General features: G+C 38.2%; 1 protein-coding gene across 2 annotated transcripts in view; it reads right to left on the reverse strand.

Moving 5' to 3' along the window:
- Positions 1 to 14,177: 14,177 nt before the first annotated feature.
- Positions 14,178 to 24,882, reverse strand: part of hapln1b (hyaluronan and proteoglycan link protein 1b) — a 39,042-nt gene continuing 28,337 nt past the window's right edge. For both annotated transcript variants that reach the window (XM_088630639.1, XM_088630641.1), the window contains exons 3-5: positions 21,357 to 21,725; positions 17,456 to 17,758; positions 14,178 to 16,587 (exon numbers count right to left, since the gene is read on the reverse strand). In XM_088630639.1, the coding sequence (XP_088486765.1) occupies positions 16,298 to 16,587; positions 17,456 to 17,758; positions 21,357 to 21,725 (962 nt within the window). In that variant the 3' untranslated portion in view covers positions 14,178 to 16,297. The remainder of the gene's footprint in view (positions 16,588 to 17,455; positions 17,759 to 21,356; positions 21,726 to 24,882) is intronic.

Here is a 24,882-nt window from a genome sequence, read left to right on the forward strand (position 1 = left end):
GTTAAGCAGGACCTGCCTTTTTGAAATCCATATTAGCCTGAAGCATTCCCTCGAGTCCTGATGCTATATGATTATTGTCTGGTTTAGAAGAAGGTTTACTTCAAAGAAATAAGTGTCTTTGGAATCAGTACCGAAAAAGGCTTTGCTTTTCTTGAATCAGTACAAATAAGTGAGACCAGGTATTTTTAAATGCTTATAGGAACACCCTACACTGACAGCCTGAAAAAACTGCATCTTGTTGATCATAAAAAGCCAAGACTGTGCAGAGACCTAATCCTGGTATCAAAAACCCAGTCATTGACAACGTCAACAGATTCCTTTAGAATCAACCATGGAAATCTAGGGTGAAGTGCTTTTCCAACTGAGAAAAGTAGGTAATGTGTGTGTGGAAAAAGATTCACAGTCATGTTATTGAAGCTGAAACTCTCGCTGTTTTCAGGAAATGATTATATGATCCTCAGGTTAATTAGCTATCAAATATGTTTGAGGAGTCATCAGGTTTCAGTTGTAAGCTTTATTTTGTACTTACATTCATTTAACTTTATTTCCTTTGTTCTCACCAGGTAATAGAAATGGCAGAATCTGACATTGCTCATTGTAAGATGACTAGGATAGGATCCACTTCAATGCTTAGGAGTAGGATGCCATATGATCTGGCAGTCTCCGATTCACATCTTGCTTTCCTTGGAAGCTTTAATGGACCTCATCAAAATCTAAGCACAATACAGACATAACCCGGTATAAGAACATTCGATATACGAATTTTCACTAATCCAAGTATGGAAGAATTTGTACTTTGTAATTCATTATAAGAACGAAATTTTGCGAATCCAAACTTTGAAGTTCAAAAGCGACCGATTTTGGCAAGAACCTTCTGCGAACATTTGAATTCAGCATCATTGAAAAGCTGTTTGTTTCCACGTGTGCGCAAATCATTATGGTGATGGATGCCGTGAGGCAGCAGCTTTGTTTATGATCACAGTGAAAGCTTGTGCTCTCAATTTCAAAGTTTTTTTTGTTTTGCAGTCGCTGTTCATTATGGGGCCTTAAGGAAGAGAAAAATATTCTTTAACATAACAGTAAACAACAGTTTGCATATCGTTCTAGCCGATCGCTTGGATAGCTATCTATTATGAATGAATAAAAAATGTACTGTAAATATCATATCATTCATTATTTTACAGCTATAGTTGGTTTATTTGAGTCAAACTGCTTTATTCACTAAGCTTATATAATTGTCTATATGGTATTTTCTGTTTAGAGTGATTTTTGAGTAAACGTCTTAGGTTCCTTCATAAGAAATAAAGGAATTTTTATTTTTGATTTACAATCTCCCTCCTTCCGAACACATTTTCAGGAACAAATTAAGTTTGGATACATGAGTGTAGATCCTTAACTTCCTCATCAGTGTTCAACATTGAGTCACAAACACCTGATACGAAGACCAATGTATTAAATGTGTCTTTTCTCAGCAGGTGTCTCTTTTTTGGAAGAAGGTATATCAACCACCTCTTCTATTTAATTAACCTTCATCTCATCTGGCTCTCAAGGAAAACACAGACAATATACTTTGCAGGTTTGCTAAGAGCAAGGAGAGTCTGACACAACTGGAGGATTACTATGAAGCTTGACTAGTCTGGATCCTCCCTTTATTTATGGGAATGCAAGTATTTACAAGATATACAAGCCTTTCCATCACGACAAGATTACCGAAAGGAAGTGAGAAAATCATGCCAATGGAGTCTCGGGTGTACGACAAACCACAGCTCTAGGAGAAGGAACAATATGGCTTTCACAAATATTGGAGGAACTGAAAACAGAGGCGTCTCAGAGAGAGGAGGGTGAACCAATCTGAGGAAATCGAGTATAAAGGATCAGAAACAAGCAGTTTGGAGATGAGTGCTGTCAAAACCAAGTCCATTCTTCACAAATGGCCGTCTTTAACCAGTTTGGAAAAGATTAATCAGTGTTTGACATTGCTTCAAACTGATGCTTGGTTTTACTATGATACTGTATGTTGGCACACTCCTGTGGGTTTATGACAGATTAAGCAGATATTGGCATTATTATTATATAACTCTGTGACTGATAATGCCACTGAGTCACATTTATTTTCACATATTAAGTGGCCTGTTATTGTCTTTTGGGCTTCTTCCAGGATTCTTCCCCTCTTGGGAAGTTACATCAGTTACTTTACTTGGTTCTACTAACACAACCAACAGTAGTGCTTTAAATTACACCTGAAAATGAAGAGCATAACTAAATATTCTGTCTAACTTAGTCAGCGGGCACTGAAGGAACGAACGCAACATTACCCATTTACGCTGAGCTCCTTCTTGGCTAAACATCTCAAACATCTCAAATCTACCATGTACAGCTGGTTTACCCTATTCCTCTACTGTGAACATCTACATTATTTAGCCTGGCAAGTCTACCAAACATTCATGTATTCAGCAACTGTAATTCCCCTCAGTAGAGAGCTAAGCTGTATCCCTCAGTCCCTGAGTCACAAAGGTCTGTACTGTATATCAGTTCAATGCATTACTAATCAGAACTCCTGTAGTAATACTCTTTTTCACCCTCTCCTAACAGCCTGGAATCTACACTGAGATCCTTTTCCTCTTAGTTGGTCTTATAAGCTTCTTAATTAGCTTTGAGGAGTGGCTAATTTCACAGAAAGCTTTCTTCCATCTTGTGGAATTTCAAGCCCTCTGAGTACTGATTACTCATGCAGCGCAACTGTGTCTCGTTTTGCGGGTTCTTTCAATTAACAACCAGCCTTCCCGAAGCTCTTCAAACCAGAGGGTTTGTTTTTGTCATTGAAATGTCTTGTTCTTTATCCGTGTTATTGGATCATACACAGTGCTTATGTATATGAACTCTATTCTGTGGAGTTTTTGTAAAGCACTTGGTCACTAACAGTACCTTATGGTTTGTTATAGGTTGCCTTGCTACTTTAAAAATTTCAAGCAAAATAGGTTTTATTAAAAGTTTTAAGTACTAGTGAAAACCAAATAATAGCCTTTTCATGAATGTATGGGGAACAATTCATAATGTTCAGTTAGAATGATTCAGTATTTACATTGCAGAGCCAAAGCAGTTTATTTATTCCTCCAACAATGATTTCATATCTCCACCCTTCTATTGTTGACATACTTCCCTTCAAATTGAGTTTCCCTGACATCTCTTTCAAATATTTATTGGTGATCATTTCTTCATGACAAGCCTGAAAAGTTTTTGTACTAAACTAGCATCTTATGTACCAATTGTATTATTTATTCTAGAAGGTTATGCAAGAACAGTCAGACGCAAAACACAGAACTTTGAAGCCTTCACTAAAGCCAGATTTTATGCTGAGTCATTCAATTTATATTACACTCATTCAGTCTGTGTTTTTCTTTTGACATGATAAATATGCCTCTGCAGTTTCAAATTGCTTTGTGATGTTTAAGCCAGTAAGAAGGATCTTGCCATATGTAATTTAAAATAATTTAATGGTGTTCTATCTTAATTGTTTCCAGTTGGCTGAAAGCGTAATAAAAGAGGACACTATGAAATCTGATGAACTCTGATAATGTTGAGAACAGATTTCCCAAAAACTTGATTTAGTTATGCACTCCTGCGAAGGATGTCCTTGGAGAGTTGGTGAAGACGTGATCAACGTGATTACAGTGGGGGTGGTCAGGGGTCACTCCTGAATGTTTCAATCTTTTTGGCTGCTTTCCCATGTACCCATCTCATTTGCAGGGCCATTTCCTTGAATAATGAAACACGTGGCAAACACAAAACAACTACAACGTTATTTGTAAAGTTACAAAAGTACATGTAATATTATAATGTTATACTTACTGGTTTATAATGTTTTTGACAAATGTTTTATGTTAATAACAAAAGGATGTTCTGTCATTTCAAGAAAGCATGTACAGTATGTTCTTTCTAAAAAAAATATTTACAAGAGCCTACTTTATTCCACTTTATAATGTATGTAACAATATTTTACGTAGTTGTAATGGCATAGTATTGGCCTTAGCACTTTTCAAAAAAATATTCTTATTTTAGTCTTTGATGTGTGACTTGGTTTCCCCATTGTAATTTCATTAAATACAGAGTCAAACACTTTTGAGCACATGTGAAAGAGTTATGTCTTACAAAACAGTTTTTCATTGAGTGTCAAAGCTCCACAGAGATCACAGATTATGAACATTGAGGTTCTCTACAGAAACAGAAGAACACATACCGATGACACTATTGTCATGGGTTATCCTTCTCAGCTCAGTCAAGGATGATCTTCCATGATCTGAAGGATAATACTGGATCCACACACTACAGTATATGGTAGGCTGGTCAGGAGTTCTCTTGGAAGACACAAAGTTGTGAACTGTTCAGTCCAGTCATGTTGAGCTCTCTATGACACTCTCTCTTTGCTTCCTCAGTGCAAATCACTGAGCATCTTTCCAGAATGCTCCTCCTTCAGATGGTTCAGTCAAGGACAATGAAGACCCATTGATATCAATGTTGCACCTCCTCATGTTTGCTATTAACATATCTTTGACATCTGGTATGGTTGCCTTTGCTAGGCTTGAAAAAGAAGGCCGTCTTGGGAAGACTAACATCCAGATGACATAACCAGCTGAATGCAACTAATGATGGATGAACACAGCTTCAATACTTGTGGTGTCTGTTTGAGAGAGAGCACTAAAATTGGTGTCTTCCCACTTGATACATTAAAAAAGTTCTAAAAACAGCAGAGGTGAATATGATTCCAGTCCAGTTTAAGTGTTTAGTAAGTGTTCTGGTTAGTCCAAGTTTCAAACTCTACTGCATTTCAGTTTTAACAATCCTTAAACAAATACTTAAACTCCTGCTTCTTTAAGGTGGGCAAAGTCCAAACTTCACTTCACTAGCAAACACTAACCCTTCCAGCTCATCCTGTTTGGCCAGAGACAATGCTCTATAATCAGAACTTGCACCCCTGACACAACAGCAGCCAGTCTGTTATTTTCTCTGATGACACCACATCTGTATGCTGACATTAAGACCTACAGAGTATCATCCTGTGGCATCTTGACTCCTCTCTCACCTCTGTTGAGAAGAAAGTATGCTGTTGTAGAGGCATGGCTTATTGATAACACAGGAATTAAGTTTGCTGCTCCCTTGCCAGTCCCTCTCTCCCTCATCTCAGTGGTGCTTTACACAGAGAGGTCATATAATTTGGTTTAGATTAAAGGTGTTTTTCTATGTGATAGATTTTCTTGATAAGGAACAACTCCCAAGGCTGAGATTCTCCAGTCACCCTAAAAAATGGTCATCTCTGGCGTCTTACTGTCTGGAAGATTCTGGGAGAGTCTCATCCCAAGGTTTACAACCCTAATGTCAGAGAGCATTGTTACTCATCCTCCACCTCGATCAGCCAATCAGGAACTGGGAGGGCAGGGTAACCCCACTTGAGTCTCGAATGCCCACAAAACTTTCAACCAATGAATGACCGTAGTTCCTCCCGATAAAACAGGCAGCACAGGGCCCAGAAGATGCCCCTCCAGGACATTCTCAGACTCAGCTCAGACAATCACGTGAAGGCCAGTGTGTCCGAGTGCCAGGACTTTATTTTGTTCTAAGAGGTCGTCCGCGCGTAACCAAAGGATCCGCCCGAGGTTAGCCCAGCAGCAAGCCTCGTGAACTGCCAGTACCCTACCACGAACGCTCGCCTGATCAACGAGTGAACTACGGTCGGAACTTTTGGAACTGAATCTCAGGATTCAGGACTAGCGCTACATCAGGAACGAACCCGTCTTCTTCCGTCTAATGTGTGTGACATGCTTGGACCCGCAGTCACTTTCCATGTGCACAATCTCTGCTAGTGAAGCCAGGACTAACTAGCCGGTCTTTGGAGAGCTCACTGCCAGCATGCCGCAGCAGAAATCTCTCCCTCCTTCTCCCACACCTCACGCCAGACCAGCACTGCCTGGCACCGGGCCAGAGGACGCCGATTGGACTCAGCAACAGCCTGCCACTGTTCCTTTGTGTCCGTGGGAGATCTGAATCCACATAGATTGGATGAGTACTCAACATTCTACATTACAGCTCGAGAATTCAATTGTTGCCTCAACCCCAGTGGATATCAATTTAATTCCTATGAGTAATGCACTTGCTTTTGAGTATCTAGTGTAGAAGTTGTAATCCAGGTTCATTAACGAAATAAATGAATGGTATACTGAATGTATGTCCCTCTTGGTATTTGTAACTCTTCGTTATTGAATATATACCTTTTGTATTCTGCTAACCCTCACTCTTAAGATCTGTTATGTTTATATGCACATTTTATATATTAATAAATGTATTCTCGTGTATTAGTATCCATGTGTGTGCGTTGCTGAGTCATTCTGCAAGATCAGTTTTCTAATAGCCATCAAAGAATCATTTTGTGACTTACTGCTACAATTAATAATTGTCCCAGTAAATGCACAAAACCCCTACACTGTCACACAGGCAAGTTATGCTGAACTCCTTCTTGGCTAAACACCTTAAATCTACTGTACCATGCTCAGCTGGTTCACCCTATTCCTCTGCTGTGAACTTCTGCATTATTTAGCCTGGCAAGTCTACCAAACATTCATGTATTCAGCAACTGTAATTCCCCTCAGTAGAGAGCTAAGCTGTATCCCTCAGTCCCTGAGTCACATAGGTCTGTATATCAGTTCAATGCATTACTAATCAGAACTCCTGTAATAATACATTTTTTCACCCTCTCCTAATAGCCTGGAATCTAGACACAGTCTGAAATCCTTTTCCTCTTAGTTGGTCTTATAAGCTTCTTAATTAGCTTTGAGGAGTGGCTTATTTCACAGAAAGCTTTCTTCCAACTTGTGGAACTTCCCTCTGAGTACTGATTACTCATGCAGAGCAACTGTGTCTCATTTTGCAGGTTCTCTCAATTTAGAGCTGGTCTTCTTGAACCTATTCAAAGCAAAGGATTTGTGTCTGTCATTGAAAAGTCTTGTTATTTATTCATACACAGTGCTTATGTATATAAACTGTATTCTGTGGAGTTTTTAATTTCAGTTTTGATGTGACGATCCTTAAACAAACACTTACACTGCTTCTTCAAGGCGGCCAAAGTCCAAACTTGCAGATTTTAGGGAACTTCTGGACTTTGTTGTCAGCAGTAACCTTCTGTGAAAGGTAGCTCCCAAGGTAGGGTTGGGTTCTGCATCCATTAAAAACTGCATTCAAACAATAGCACTGGATCCTGTCCATTTTCAGTCCTTACTGATGGAGAATTATGGTCTTGGGAATGTTCAAAAGTCCTATCTTCTCAAATAATGTCACTTAAATACAGCATGGCAGACAAAGTTTTGGAGATCCATTTCATTGTTTCATTGAAAAGTGAAAGTTTCCATTTTTAATTTTCTTTTTCCATGTTAAGGCAAATAATGTACCATCATCAGTGTACTAGACTTTGATGAATGATGATGAGGTGACTTAACTTGTTAACCAGAAATTTGTAAGGGATCCGTAATCCATTAATTACTGAGGATTATTGTACTCGCATCATCACGTAGCACATGAAGTTGATGCTGACAAATTTAAAACGACATATGAACTTCCAAATCACCGCACAATTTAAAGAGCCAAAGCCTTTTTATTTTTTTTATTTTCTAAATGCTTGGGTCTGGAAGATCTTTACTCTGCTGTAATACCCTACAATTTACTTTTGCTTTTTATGTTCCAGTCATTTGCTGCTATGTTGCTGTGTCATACGTCACACAAAGTCTGCTTGTCCTCTGCATTTCTTTCCGTACTCATTCCAATTCCTCATTCTCTTGCAGATTTTCAACCACTTTATATAATTTCTACATTAGTCTGTCATAATGCTATGACTTTTTTCTCTGCTTCATTTTTTCCTCCCACCCATCCTTGTGTTGGTTGGAACACAAATTGGGATCCCATCCAAATTAATTAATCGTATGCTTTAAATTACCCTCATTTGAATAAGTGACTGATAGCTGGATTTCCTGAAGCACTAGCTAATTTGAGAATATATTCATTATTATTCAGTTTAAGTTTGGTTTATCTTTAGTTTATTTACATAGTTTAAATCCCTGAATTGTTATTTGTTATTATTGGACAGCAGGTTTATATGGCACTTACATGTCAAGTGATCCAAACCAATGCTGCCCACTGATTAATAACTGCAGAGAGCTTTACTTTTGTGTACATATTTTCCTAACCTGTCATTAGTTATTACTGGCCAACTCTTTTGTGCGATGTCTGTGTCCAAAGCAACACTGCACAGACTCAATTGGTGACTTCAAACAGCTCCAAACCCAGTTCTCAACTATTGGCACAGAGCCTTTACATAAGGATTGACTCTCGCGCTGCTTTTTCACACATTGTGATTCTACGCAATAGCCCTTTACTTACAAAACCCTGACCTCTGTTCTTTTTTAAAAACTGGGTTCTTATTTACACAAGGGTAATTTTACATTCCCCATCTTTTTCACTAAAGTAAAGACGAGAGAAGTTAAATCTACTCCCCCCTTCTCCAAGGTGAGGTTTCAGGTACTGTAATTCTGTTTTTTTGCATCAGCAGTATCATGCTTGTGACATCAAAATGTACTGGGAGAAAATAAGACTAATCTAGGAGGTGTTTCCTCAATTCCACTTTCATTAATTGTTCAATATGCATTTGTTTCTTATCCAGATGCAAGGAGTTTCTGAGAAAAAAAAAATCCTTACACTTATATAATGCCTTTGCTAGACACTCATCTGAAGGCTTTTCACAGGTAATTGGAACTCCCCTCCACCCCCACCAACGTGTAGTCCCACTTGGATGATGTGACGGCAGCAAATGTGTGCCAGTATATTCACCACACATCAGCTCTCATTGGGGAGATGAACGAAGTGATGAAACGAATTCATAGATGGGGATTATTGAGAGGCCATGACTGGTAAAGACCAGGGGGAAATCTGGCCAGGACAACGAGGTAACTACACTACTCTTTTAGAGAAGTGCCTTGAGGATTTATAATGACCACAGAGAGTCAGGACCTCAGTTTTATGTCTCATCAAAAGGACAGCACTTTTTTTACAGTAAAGTGTCCCCAACACTTTATTGGGGCATTAGGACCATTATAGACCACAGGTTGATGCTTCCTACTGGTCCCTCTAAAACCTCTTCCAGCAGCAAACTTTTTCAGCTTCAGCTTTCTCAGGAGGTTTCTCATCCAAGCTCTCACCTGCTGAGCTTCATTGAGTTGTCAGTTGTGAGTTGCAGAGTGATATAGCTGCTGGTTCCACCTAATTTCAAATACCTTGAATTTAAAAAAAAAGTGTAACTTGTAGTGTGTGAACACTATACCCTCAGTATATGCCATTTGCATTTCTGAAATGACTGAATTTTCTTCATTCGAAGATGGGATTGGCAAGAAATGAAAAGATACTGTTTTGTAGTTAGTAATTGATCCACGGATCTAATCCAGCCTTTCCTTAAAAGAAGTCAGAGTATTGGCTTCAAAAACATGGCTTGGTACTGTAGTTTGTCCAGTACTCTCAAAACAATTTGAAGAGAAAGAAATGCCTGCTGTTCTCATTTTTAAATGCACTTCAAAGTTTCCATTTGTGCCTCACTTGTTTTTTATGTTTAAATAATATTGGTTACATTTCAAATTCAAATATTTGCTTGTTATCAGATGTAGGAAAAATCACGTGATGATGTTTGCTGTAGTTATTAATTAGGTATGTTTGTCACTGTGTTTCTGCCCAAAACATTTAGATTTAGGATGCTTTTCAAATGTGAATTTGTCTTCATTCTTTGACCTGCAAGACTTCATGACTGTATTATAGGTTACAGCCTGGTGTCATGTGGAGAGACTGGTGGAGACTTTGTTCCTATCTGGAAGTGATGGTACAAAGGAGTATCAGAGCTGTGTATTAGGTGGGATCAGGCCCTTGCTGAGACCAGGGTGTCTATGTTGCTTTGTTTGTGAATTTTGGAGTCTCTAGTAAAACAGATGTGGCATGATATTAAGGGATGCTACACAATTTACTACAGAAGTGCATTGCTGCCTTCAAGAAAAAAATATTTCATGTGTATCTCTTATAATTACATGATAATTGTTACATACTTCCAAGATGATTATCTTGTATGTGCATTAAAATATTCTTGTCATTACCAGGTAGTAAATGATGTTGTCCAACAGCTCATCTGGAACTTTTGCTTTAGTATTCATGTCGACTTACTTTTGACTGGGGTTTAGTCATAAGGAAATCTTGAAAGTTTTAACGAATGTGAACAGAATAATTATAAGCATGAGCTTTAATACGAAAGTCAACTAAAGATAATATATGCTTTGTTCTTCATGAAAGTTGTGACATCACATGATTATCACATAAATTATGCAATAATTTACTATCTTGTAATTACAAAAAAATCTTGTTACAATGTCATAATTTACTATAATGCAATACTGAGAACTTTTGTATTTTCATGTCAATCCGAAATAATGATCTGATGAATTAGTGATGATTATCACATATTTGTGAAATGGCATGATTTTTTTTCTTGATGGCAGCAAAAGGCTTCGGTAATTTAGAACCTTTTCTGCAAGTGACCTTTCCACTTTTTTCTTTTTGGTTTGTTTCACCGCTGGTTCTTAAGTAGTCCATAGGGTTTACTTTGTCAATGCCTTTTGAATACTTGAATGAGGTCCTGGGTGGCACAATAGCATGTTGTCTCACCAGCTACCTCTTAATCCTACTGTTAAGATATCAATTCTATCCTGGAGTGAATTCTGAGTGGTGTTTTCGGATGTGCTCTGGTTACATACCAGAGTCCAAAGAATGGCATACAGGTTAACAGACATGTCTTAATCCCCCATATGAATTTATTCCACGGTGTAGTCCTGCGCTGAGCCCAGTGCTGAGTGGATTAGATTCACTGTGACACTCCAGGAGTAAAGCCATTTCTAGAGATGGATGCATTCAGTAGAGTATTCCTCTGAGCCTGAAAACGTATCTGGTCACTCTTATATAATAGATTCCTGAGCAGCAATATCTTTTTTATGAAATGAAAATATGAAAATGCACTTAGTTGCATCTTTGGTCACCACCACGGTGTGTGTGAAAGTTGATAGGATAGCTGTTCTTTTACTGGCCATCTCAAAAGATTGGATGAAATCTTCAGATCTTTTTGTCTTTTAACTACCAAAAGGGATTGATAAGCTGACTAGCCTCCTTTATTTTGTAACAGGGAAGAATTGACTGTCCCCATGCTTATTCAGAAATGAATGTTTTTTCAACATGCATATTGTCCTGCTATAAGAATGACAAAATATGCAAAAAGCAACACCTGGCCTCCCACAGGGGGAATAGCAAAACTCAATTCTAGTTAAACACAGCAGGCTGGGATCCCTGGAGCTTGTCAGAGAATACATGCTTAATAAGGAGTTCTGCATTTGAATGTATAGGAGATTGGAATGCAAAAAAACGGATTTTTCTGAAACCTGCTGCCTGCAATTCAAAAAGATTTGTAGTACTAAACAGTTTGCTGAAGTGTGTGTTCTTCAGTCTTTAATGGGATTTTAATCAGTATTAAACATCATACTAAGGCTAAACAAAAATAATTGTAGAATTGTAACTTGATTTCTTGCATTTTCATTTTAAATGCTGCACTCAGGTTTTCTTATTTACATGTTTTCTTTTTGTTCTTTAGTGTTTTCAATATGCACTTTAGTGTACGAGAGTATAAACTTTACAAACTGTCATTTCAGTAGTTCATCGAAATGACATTATTATAAAGGAAGAGGGAGGACCGCATATGTTGGCGATAACTTGCCTGGTTGAGAAAATGATCACATCGTCTTTGTAAATCGGTGCTGTCACATCCACCTTCACATATGATGCATGAGCCAGGGAGAAAATGCTATTAGGGTGAATTTGGGGTGGTGGGTGGGGTGCTAGAAAAGATTCTCAGAGTGACGTGTGCTCCCAGGAAACTTATATGCATAAGGAGGTGGGAGTGCAAGATTAGAATTTGGCCTCCTGAACTTTTGTTTGGATAAATACCATTTCAGTTGTTAGACCCAAATCTAGTGACGAAACAAGGTAATGAATAAAAAGGGATAGCATACTGAACAAATTGGCGTTAACTTACCAGGCCGAGGAAATGACAGCACTTGACGAAGAGAGTACAGTATGTCAGAGACAGTGCTGTCACATTCCCCCAAAAGGATTCCCAAAACATGAGATTTTGAACACTAAGCTAAGACCAAATTGGTTCAGTTTCGCCAGAACTGAACACAACATGTGTGTAACATGGAACAAATGAAAGCATGTATGATGTACTGTACAGTAGACTTGAGCTTGTTTGAGTAGATTTGGATATACACGAAGTGTACTGTATATAACACAGGGTTAAGCTTGTTTGACTGAATAGATTCTTCCTTTTGGAGGAACAGTGATGATGAAATAAGGGAATGAGAAGCATGTATGATGCCGGTGACAGGACACAAGTCAGTGAATAGGTGTTAGCTCTAGAAGTACCAGGTAGCTTGAGACTGGAAGTCTGTGGTGGCCAGCAAAAGATGTTGCAGTGACATGAAAGAGTAACCTGACACAGAAGTAGGAAGAGAGCTACCGCATGCTGAAATTTGCTAAACAGAATGAATGAGAACATATTCTGAGTGGAACCCTAAAAAGAAGAAGAAAAAGTGTCAACTACCAATGCAGCTGGAAACTTTGGAAAAGAGCAAAGAGTTGAGGGCCAATATTGCACCAGTTGGACACCAACTGAAGTAAGAGGAGAGGTGGGGAAAAAGGGGGCTGGACTCAGGGATGATGTTGGCAGCGAACAAGAAGGAACAGGTCCAGTGCAGACTGAAACCATGTGATTGGCCCTGTGAGGAAGAGTGGGATTCAATGACCTGAGCTTCAGTGGTGATAGCAAAAAAAAGGATTAAGAAAAGGAAAGAAATTAAACAACAGATATAAGGTGTATCTACAGGTGCAGTGTATTGGATGTTTGACTGGAAGTGGAGAGAAAAAAAGGGAGAAGGTGGGAGAGAGTTCTTTCTGTTTTTCATAATGCAAAATGAAGATCTAATGGAAAAGACATTTACTGATTGTACTGATTGACTAGCATGATTTGTGATAAAATAACAGTGGAAAATATCACTCAAGCCTATTATTCTTCATCTTCTTTTGAGAAGACTAACACATGTACAAACAAACCTAGTTAGTGGTGTTTCATCCCTTCATATATTTCGATAAAAGTGCCCTCAAATCCTCATTAGTTTGAGTGCCCAATGTTTAATTTCATTTCTTTGAAATTAAAAGTACAATTTCCGATTATGTTCCTCTTAGAAAAGTTTTGAAAAATCTTATTTAATAAAGTAATAAAGTATATAAATATTATATATAATAAAGTAATAAAGTAAAGATTTAATCTAACAATATCTTTATACTTGAACTTGAAAGTTTATATTTCAACCTGATTTTATTATGTCAAAGACTTATGTTTTATATTATTCAACAAGGCATGTGGCATTACCCAATTTCGTAATTTTAATATTTGGCAAACCAAACTAACAGAACACAGCAATCTGATTGGCTCAAAATGATTAAGTACTTTATAATTTATGCCTTATATCACAGGGTACCCTCGGTGACAAAGATGCTCACTCACACCATGGCCAGTTTTCCCAGAAGCCAATTAACCTACCAGTATGTCTTTGAACTGTGGGAGAAAACGGAGCACCTGGAGGAAACCCACATGAACAAGGGGAGAACATACAGTACAAACTGCAGGTAAACTGTATAGCAGTCCTGAACGTGGAGCCCCAGCACTACAAGGTAGTAATGCTAACTACTGTGAGAAGGTGCCACCATGTTTTTAAAGTTTCTTTTCAGAAAAAAACATAACCATAAAACCGAACATAATTCTAAAGTTATTATCACATTATTGGTAAAGATGGCAAATACAGTAGAAATTAAAATAGTACAAATATTTTCAAAGTAATTTACCTGGACATGCAAATATACAGTAGCTTAAGACAATAATTGACACACCCAAAAAAATAAAAACGAACAAAATGTAAATGTAAAATGGAAACTTGAGCCCACTTCATTTCTTTCTATTTTCTCTTGAATGCACATGAAATAAATGCAAAATATTTCACCAGTTCCTCTTTTTCAAGTTTTTATTTCCTCTTTTGAATTTGGGTCAAAAAGTATTTTACACAGAGATGCAAAAAATACTCTGATGGAGTAAAGCATTCTGTACACAAACTAAACAGGGAAACTAATAGTTGATATTTCTTTCAGGAATGTATCATGACTTTCAAACTTACTGTGACATATTGCCGTTTATGGGACCAATCTACCATTTGGTTAAATTCTACTTATTTAGGTTCCAGATGAAAACTAGCAAAAAAAAAAACAAGCTGGCAAGCAATATGAAGACTCCCAGGAATAAGAATACATGATATTGCCAGCAATGTCATTTGGCTGCATGGTTCTTCCATTAACTAACAATTTTCTAATGACTAGTTTAGTTCCTAGTATTACAAAATCTTCAGGGTGCGTCTTCAGTTTATCGTGCCCTTAATCTCCTTATCTGTGACCTTCACAGTGTTCTGATGCAAAAAATCTTAAAATATTACAGCTACATATCTGATAAGATTATAACATTTTCCAGGCTAACTCAAAAACCAAGCTTCTTGTTTTTACACGTTCTCTGTCCAGCAGTTCATCATGGTAACTGCCCTGAGCTGACATATTATGCTTTTTTATTTTAAACACGTTTTAAAGAGATCACAGAAAAGCCACTCAAAGGAGAACAGATACCTTTCAGGCTGGTTTCAGACAATCTTCTACAGTATGTGTCCGCCTTAAACGTTTAAGCAAGCGTGTCACCATTATTTGCAAAGTAATAATGTTTACATGGTGCAAATGTTTCTGCTGCATTTGTGCTGTGTTGTGCAGTCAGTACTTGCTTTGAAATCAGTGATAAGCATTGGCTTGCTGTTCTCCAGAGAAGCTGTATACATCTACTATTGATAGATTGCTCCAGTGCTTCTAACAACTGCTAGTGTTTATAATGAAGATAAGAAGTTGACTTGGGACAATTTTTCCTTCCCTTTGTGAAGCAATAGAATTCCATACACAGATGGCAAAGTCACAGGGGCATTATGCTCCATGTTGGCAGTAAGCCACCTTTAACTTTTCCTCTCTTTTAACTTAAATAATTACTTTTAGGAATTAGAGAACAGTGCTAGCATTCTGCTTACCATCAAACTGTCTGTGCTGAGCACAATGCTGATTATATCTGGAAAAGGCCTGTGTCTTTAAGCAAAACAAAAAACAGACCGCATCATTTGGATTTTTTGGAGATGTGCCCTTTTCAAACTACAAGCCACACTCTGCTATACACTCTCTGCTATTAAGTTTCACTTAAAGCATTCAAATCCAAAATAATAAGATCATATTTTGAGTACCACATTTTTTAATACCAGCAGTAGAATATAAGGTTGAAAGTTTGGTCCCTAAAATAATTTTTGCAACTCTGGATGACAAAAGACAATGCTAGGGTGTGCTTGTAGTACATTGTTTAGCACCTTGCACAGGAAACTGATGAAAGAATTTCCTTTCTTGTTTGTGAGGAGCAGTGTTTTTTTCTTTTTGTGCATTAAGCCCTTGGATGTTATAAAACGTGAATTATCCAGAATAAAGACTGGCACTTGGAGATGGCTGAAATGATTGACTTACTGTAGCTGTAGGTGATAAAAAATGTGTCTGCAAACAAATGCAAAAAGTATTCTAATGGTACATAATTTACTATCATGTTCCACAATTTGATTATTCAATCACTTTGAAGTTAATCTTATTCAAAATGCCTTTTAAGTGCCTGAAGCTTTCTGACACTACTTTGAGAAGCTTTTCCGTTTCTCATTTCAAAAGGTATTTCAAGCTACTGCATGCTCCATCGAGTTATGTTTGGATAATGTTAACGCGATCATTCTTTTTTTTGTCATTTTTCTCTTAGTTCTGCTATAGTGCTACTTTTATATAGAACTCCAGATAAAATTATATTAATTTTAAATATCTGAAAAAATGGTTAAAAGTGAAATAATGCGGTTTCAGTTTACAAAAAATGTTTCTGTTATTTATGAAAATGATTTTTTTCTTCCTCTTACAGCAATTAAAAAAAAGGTTATCACAGTTTTGGTAACATTATGAGTTCATACTATTTGAGAAGAAGTCCCACATGTGTTTGGAAATGAACGGGTTTGGAGCTGGACTCTCAGTTGAAAGCTTTGAAGCAGTAGACACCATATAGCTTGTGCTTCTTGTCTGGGAAGCCCACGAAACGCACGGCTGCCTCGGTGGGACTGCAGCGTCGCCGGGGCCTGGAGATGGGGTAGCGGACGCTGCCATCGGCGAGCCAGCCGGCGTCGCAGCGGTCGTATCCCATGAGCTTCCAGGCCGCGTACATCTGGCCGACCTTCGCGATCTGGGCGCCGTCCTTCTGGCAAGCCTGGACTGCCTCGTCATAAGTTAGCTTGGAGGGGTGTATTAAGTAGTAAAAACGTCCTGTGAAAGAGAGAGAGGGGGAGAGAGATGGGTTTTGAGCGAAAAAGAGAGAAAAATAAAACTAGAATGAAGAAGGTGAGAGGTTTGGTGGATCTGGAGGTGTAACAAGTGGACCTGCAGGGGGGGAGCTTTTTATTCCAGAGCTGGATTTCCAAATTGTCTCCTTAGTATGGTGACAGGAGACACCCTGTCCACTACATGGAGTGGATGCATACTTTATATGTGGAGATGGCCTAGAGATCACAGAAAATCAATGTGACTTATCACACTGATTATATTTGCTCACATAACACTGGAGAACATATTTTGTTTGCTGTTGCATTCCAATACAAAAAAATCAAATAGTATAAAACACATACAGTACGTGTTTTCTCATCCTGACATTAGTGGCTCAGTCAACCTATGTGCTACGTGCCCTTTATTGTTACGACAGCAATGCACAATTGCAGTGGTTTCTGAAAATTGCCCTCAGTATTTTTGCAGCTCATTAAAGATGAGTCACTGTTGATCAGCATTTGTAGTGTCATTAATCTTTACGCTGACAAGCAATTACTATCTTATATGATAAATTAGCTTCACCATCCTCAGAATCCATGGGTGCACTTTTATGTGTATGTAGCAACTTAGTGCAGCCTTTCAGCTGTTAATAGGTTTTCACCATATTCAACAAAGCATAGCATGAAGATAAGAAAGCCCAAACTAAATTTCACCTGCCCGAATTGATTTAACTTAAATACATTACATCTGTTATCTATAAATGCTTAAATTTAGAAAATGGCCAAGTAAAAAGCTTTAACTGAATACTCAGCTGTACAGTACATCACCCTGACTTCCAAAGGAGGCCATATCCCACAGATGGGGTTCCTACCTTTGTAGTTCGAAGTGAAGCAGAAGACATCGTATTGGCTTTTCTCTCTGTCACGGAAGCCGTAGTTTCTGACCCCCGGGACAGTGTCCTTGCCCCCACAGGGCTCTCGGGGATTGGTAATGGGGTACTGCACCGAGCCGTCACTGAGCCAGCCTGCGTTGCACCAGTCCAGCCCCCCTCTCCATGCATCATAGAGCTGGTCGAAAGAGGCCACTCGCGCGTCCTGGTCCTGGCAAGCCTTTTCCGCGTCAAGAAAATTCAGGTTGTAGCGTCCAAAGCGGGGAAAATATGGAAAAACAATACCTGCAAATTGCAACGGTAAATTAGCGGTTAAGCGCGTAAGCAAAAATACAGCTGAAGCCTGTAACAGATTTTCAGACTCTTACTGAACACCTCGGGATACAGGTAAAGGCCATCCTGGGGAATAAATACTGAAAGGCAAATGTAAGACGTTGATATGGGTATAGGAGTGGTTGAGCCCTGAGGTTACATTTAAAAAGTTGGGGGTTCAAATCCTTGGTTGTACATCCTTGTTATACTGTACCTTTGGTTGTACATTCCCGTTATACCCTGTTATACTGTACTTCCGTTTTTTCTTCAGGCTACTTCAGTTGTATAAATGAATACAAATAAAAGTTGATTTGGATAAGAGCACTAGGAAAATAAATATCTAGAAGACTTCTTTTATATAACCACTGTAAGGTCAGCCTTCTTTGAAACCACACTGGTAATTCAAATGGGGGTGAAGGCTATAAGAATCAGCAAGTGTGTCTTAAAATTTAAACTCATGTAAAACAATATTAATGCAAATGCACACAATATACAGGATACTATGAAGGCACAGTACATTTGGTTGCTACATTATTTGAGTGATGCTTTAATTGCCAATGACCTCTATCTTGAAGGTCTGGAAAGGCCCTAATTTTCATAGTCTATTCTTGAATCTGGCTTCAGCCCATAGAGATCTGCTTTGGCCATCCATGTGCCAGACTACATTAGAAAGCAACATCTTATTTGCAATGGGAGCCGTTTCAAAGGCAACAAATCATTTTACTTAACGTAAGCCTGCGTCTAGAATAGAAGAGGTTTATACTGTAACTCTCCTTATATAAAAGGTATTTGAAAATCACTTCATATTTCTGGAACCTATCCTACAAGACTATAAAGCATAATGTACACACACAAACACACAGGAACAAATGAGACAGCATTTAAATGGGAACTGCAATGCTATTTTCATGTTTCAGGGTTAGAAAGAATTGGCATAGATGAGTGCATTTCAAACCACAATGAAAGTAAAATGTAAATGGTAACATGTAAAACCTCCAATTTACATCACAAAATAGATTACATTTCCAGGTATGCGCAGCACCATATTGTTGTCATTGTCTGTGATTCAGAACAAGGCAACAAAACTGCCGGGGACATGCGGCCCTATTATATTGTAAATAATCAGACTGGTGAATACCAAATACATAACGTTCTATCCCAAAATGACAATTTGAAAACCAATCCACTTCTCTTGCAATAAAGCACATGCTTCAGAACAAGAACATTTTTGCTGCTGTATTAATTTATAGACTGTAAATGTTATTAAACCTACACATACACAGTGACATGTTTTTTAAATACTTTAACTTGACTTCTGATTTGCAATTGCCAAGTGCTATCGAATTGAATTCAGTATATCAACTTTGTGACAGTTTTGCCACAAATCATTCCTACTTGTTAACTTACTTGTTAACACCTGTATTTTTTTGCCTCTACATCACATTACATTAGTCATTAAAGTGATTAGTGAGCAGGAATGGCTGGTTTTATGTCACAATTCTTGCAAACTCTTGCTTTTGCCTGTGGCGAAATGAGAGATTTGTGACAACATGGCAAACATATTGTCACAGTCCACGAGAGACTCTACCGGCTCCCTCTACCACATGTTAATAAAGTTTATTGTATAACCCTGGAGGAGGGGGTAGTTCTCAGCAGTGGACCCCCGGAGGTTTCCTGACAGTTAAATGAGATGTAGTACTTGGTATACATGAAACCCCTAGAGAGCGCTCCACTTCTTTCCTATTCCTAGTTCCTAGTGTGATTATTGGTTTTTGTGTCCTACTTAGTCCCTGTGTCTCCAGTATTCCTTGCTCAGTATTAGGGTGCGGATGTCGCAAGGCCCGCCTAGCACCAGGTCACCCCACCTCGGTGTCCTGATGGCATAGGCCACATCCCCAACATCACCTGACCACTGAGCCTGGAGCAAACCTCTGAAACCAACATTCCACAGCTGGAAGTACTGTATGTGTCCGGCATCTGTGACACATACAGTACTTTCATAAAGTTCATGATTTTGTGCCTGTTCCGAAATGTGTAAAATTAAAAAAAAAACCATCAATTTATTTAGATACAGAGGTTTAATAACGGGTCTGAGGAACTGGGACTGCAGTTCCCCTTTAATTCAACCAGAGGAAGCTGGAACAGAAAAACCATAAAACCATGTGGTTTCTGGACACATGTCCAGAATCAAACAATGTATCCAAACGTTGTGAGATAGAAGCACTAACTGCTATGTCAGCACACTGCTCCCTCCTCCCACATTTAAAGCTCAAACACTGTTTTAAAAATCTTTGAAATAAATTGCAACAACTTTAAGGCTTGTAGAGGTCATTAAATCAATTTAAAGATACCTTAATATATTTTCCTGCTATGGTAATGTTTTAATGGTAATGTATTTAGATGCCTTACTTTGGGTTATTTTAAAACATATGAAAATAATTTCCTGATAATTTAAATAGATATCCAGTTATCCAGATTTCTGCAGAATCTTGTTTATTTTTAGAAATCTCAAATTGGTTTTGATAGTTTTCTTTGTATTTTAAAATTATTTCAACTTGTTGAAATGCTAGTGTTATATTTCACATCTATATTATAAAACATGAAAACACTTCTAAGATATTTCTAATGTATATTAAACGACATAAAAAAACAGATTACCATTAAAAGATTAATTTCTACATACACTGCTCATGAATCAAAGTCCTACAAGCACAACCGTACAGAAATTATTTTTGTACAGTAAGTACAACTTGCACTTATATGAATTTTCACCTATTGTCAGCTTCCTAATGTTCATATTCCTAGACTAGAAAATGTAGTCCTTAAAACTTTGATAATATGGACATTTGAAAGAGTTCATAAAAGAGTTAATTCTCCTTGAATGCTAACTTCATGTCCTAAAAGAAAACTATGTGATTTTCCAAGAAAGGATGAGAAGAAACTATGAAACCCAGACTGCACCATGCTATGGTTCACCAGTAAATTGCACTAAATTTCACCATCAGGTCTTTTTTCAGAAACTTTGTAAATTTCAGACATTACTACTGGCACTCTGTATTCCCAATTTAATTTAGTCACTCAAATATTTTGAATACTAAGTGGTAGGATGAAGGGTTATTTAACAAACCAGGACAAACTCATTAACAATATATTAACCTTAGGTAAAACAATACACAAATATAATTTAAGAAGAAATTCTTACACTGAGCGCATTGGTTTAAAACCACAGATCCCATACAAGTGACTGGGATTGCATTTGTACAAACTTGTGTTTTCAAATTTAATTTTTTATACATATATGATCAGGAAGTTTTTTTCCTGATCACTACAGTGCTCCTGAAGTCCAGTGAATCAAACAATGCAATGCAAAGTGCAAAAAGTGTTGTTCTAAAAATGTTACGGAAAAGGCAAAGGTGACTACTGTCCTATCCTGGATAATCACCGGTCACAAATGCGCTTTAATGTTTTTTCCATGACAGGTCCAATTAGAAAGTCAGGCACATCTAATTATCATCTTTGCTGAATGGCCCCATACCACAAAAAACATCGGGAAACATAGTAAATCTGTTACCTTGTAAATCCAGCGCAACAACGCCGATGTCATCTTCCAAGCCTTCGATGACTTCGCACTTATACTTTCCGTAGTCGTCCAACGTGATGTCGGTGATAACCAGGGAGGCATCATTGTCAGTGGCCTGCTGAAGAAACACCCTTCCATGGTAGCTGCCATAGCTCTTCCTGTGATAGCCCATGGAAACAAAGACGTCAATCTCTTTGAGGTAATCTGAGGTGAGCTTAGTCCATTTGATCCTCATCTTTTGGCTGGGGCCGGTGGCGGAACCAGCATCGCGGACAAACTTGCACGGTAGTGTGGCGTTGCCGCCGCGACGGGAGATGACTTTGGACTGTTCCATCACCACTGAAAGGCGGGGGCCATTTTCTGGAATAAAAATGAGAGAAGTTAACCAGGCTCGAGTGGGGGCCTCGTACAATGTGAAAAGGGCTGAACAACTCAAATGTTGTGCTTCTTGTTTCTACTTTTCATTGTGGGGTGTCGATTGACTTTTTTTAAATTTTATTTTACGCATCAAATGTAAAACTGATAAAAAGTGGACACTGTCCTTAGGCACAGACAGGACACAAGAAACACCATCACCCCATGTGTCACATCAGAAGTGAGACTGTGATTACAAATAGGCTGAAGCACATCACATGGACAGAGAACAGATGAACACAGGAACAAACTGGTGAAGACAGACATTTTTTCACACACTGATCACTTCAGTCATCCAATCTCATTCCAATTTACACAACTGATGAAAAACAATGAACACTGCAAAGGCTGTTTTTGAAAGGAACTACAGGAATGCTAATAATAAGGACAGGCTATTTTGTCTGTCAATGTCCTAGCACACCATTTATCTCTGAGAACTTGTTAAAGCCTCCTGTGATTTAGGCACCTGCTTTGTCATTCCTGCCAAGGTGATCAGGTGTTTGGAAAGTGCTGAACGGCAGGGTTTGGAATTGAAACTAAAACGGGAAATATGAATTCTGAAAAGTAAAAGGTTGAGGTCTAATTCACACCACTTTATTGCCCGTAGAAAAATGGTTATGAAAATACCCCCATACATAAAATAATTCTTCCAAGAGCTTTCTCAGATACACATGAAATTTGAAGAAACAGTAATGACTCTTAAAATATCCCTGTAGCGTCCTTCCATCTTCAAAGTGCCCCTGTGGCCTTGATTAAATTTAGGTAAGAGACATGTTAATTTTAATTTATACATGTCACAGCTGTCTTAATTAAAAAAATGATTTTTATAGTGGTGATTTAATTACTGATGTGATTAAATCAATATCATTTTGTTTCTCATTCAAAAGGTTCTGGATTTCTAAAACACTTAGTAATAATCCTTGTTCTCTCAGCTATACAGTGCCTTGCGAAAGTATTCGGCCCCCTTGAACTTTTCAACCTTTTGCCACATTTCAGGCTTCAAACATAAAGATATAAATTTTTTATTTTATGTGAAGAATCACCAACAAGTGGGACACAATTGTGAAGTGGAACGAAATCTATTGGATTTTTGAAACTTTTTTAACTAATAAAAAAATGAAAAGTGGGGCGTGCAAAATTATTCGGCCCCTTTACTTTCAGTGCAGCAAACTCACTCCAGAAGTTCAGCGAGGATCTCTGAATGATCCAATGTTGTCCTAAATGACTGATGGTGATAAATAGAATCCACCTGTGTGTAATCAAGTCTCTGTATAAATGCACCTGCTCTGTGATAGTCTCAAGGTTCTGTTGAAAGCGCAGAGAGCATCATGAAGACCAAGCAACACACCAGGCAGGTCCGTAATACTGTTGTGGAGAAGTTTAAAGCCGGATTTGGATACAAAAAGATTTCCCAAGCTTCAAACATCCCAAGGAGCACTGTGCAAGCGATCATCTTGAAATGGAAGGAGTATCAGACCACTGCAAATCTACCAAGACCTGGCCGTCCCTCTAAACTTTCAGCTCAGACAAGGAGAAGACTGATCAGAGATGCAGCCAAGAGGCCCATGATCACTCTGGATGAACTGCAGAGAACTACAGCTGAGGTGGGAGAGTCTGTCCATAGGACAACAATCAGTCTTACACTGCACAAATCTGGCCTTTATGGAAGAGTGGCAAGAAGAAAGCCATTTCTCAAAGATATCCATAAAAAGTCTCGTCTAAAGTTTGCCACAAGCCACCTGGGAGACACCAAAAAAATTGTGGAAGAAGGTGCTCTGGTCAGATGAAACCAAAATCGAACTTTTTGGCCACAATGCAAAACGATATGTTTGGCGTAAAAGCAACACAGCTCATCACCCTCAACACACCATCCCCACTGTCAAACATGGTGGTGGCAGCATCATGGTTTGGGCCTGCTTTTCTTCAGCAGGGACAGGGAAGATGGTTAAAATTGAGGGGAAGATGGATGCAGCCAAATACAGGACCATTCTGGATGAAAACCTGTTGGAGTCTGCAAAAGACCTGAAACTGGGACGGAGATTTATCTTCCAACAAGACGATGATCCCAAACATACAGCAAAATCTACTAAGGAATGGTTCACAAATAAACGTATCCAGGTGTTTGAATGGCCAAGTCAAAGTCCAGACCTGAATCCAATCGAGAATCTGTGGAAAGAGCTGAAAACTGCTGTTCACAAACGCTCTCCATCCAACCTCACTGAGCTCGAGCTGTTTTGCAAGGAAGAATGGGCAAGAATTTCAGTCTCTCGATGTGCAAAACTGATAGAGACATACCCCAAGCGACTTGCAGCTGTAATCGCAGCAAAAGGTGGCTCTACAAAGTATTAACGCAAGGGGGGCGAATAATTTTGCACGCCCCACTTTTCATTTTTTTATTAGTTAAAAAAGTTTCAAAAATCCAATAGATTTCGTTCCACTTCACAATTGTGTCCCACTTGTTGGTGATTCTTCACATAAAATAAAAAATTTATATCTTTATGTTTGAAGCCTGAAATGTGGCAAAAGGTTGAAAAGTTCAAGGGGGCCGAATACTTTCGCAAGGCACTGTATGTAATCAAGTTTGTCTTGGGTCTCTTAATTCACTAACAGTGAATTGCTTTAAAATCTTACCTTTCACGTTCTTAACCTGACAAAATTGTCTAAATGACTTGAGCTATTCAGCTTCCCAGAATGATTGAAAATGTTGAAAAGATTTATATTGTAAGATGAACGCAATAAAAATATCACAGGTGGTTTATTCCCCAGTGCACAGGGATCTTTCTATTTTACAGTAGAATTTGAAAGAATATTTTGTATAAACATATCACATTTTACCACAAAAGATGGACCCTATTCAAATGGAATGCTTTTCTATGCTTTGAGAGAAAGGAAACTAATCTGTCTTGCACCCCAGTGGATTACAATATTCTTTATTTTGCAAATGCAATTGCTGTTCTAAATGCCATGTACTAAAATTCTTCTTCTCTGGAAGAAAGAAAAGTTTGTCAAAGGGAAACAGAAAAGTAAATACCATGCGATCTCATAATCAAAGAACAAAATTATTCTAAAGCAATGACCAAAACAAGAAAGCAAAATTGCACCA

Source organism: Lepisosteus platostomus, chromosome 4 (assembly GCF_059453375.1).
Source record: "Lepisosteus platostomus isolate fLepPlt1 chromosome 4, fLepPlt1.hap1, whole genome shotgun sequence".
In the NCBI taxonomy this organism is placed as follows: domain Eukaryota; kingdom Metazoa; phylum Chordata; class Actinopteri; order Semionotiformes; family Lepisosteidae; genus Lepisosteus; species Lepisosteus platostomus.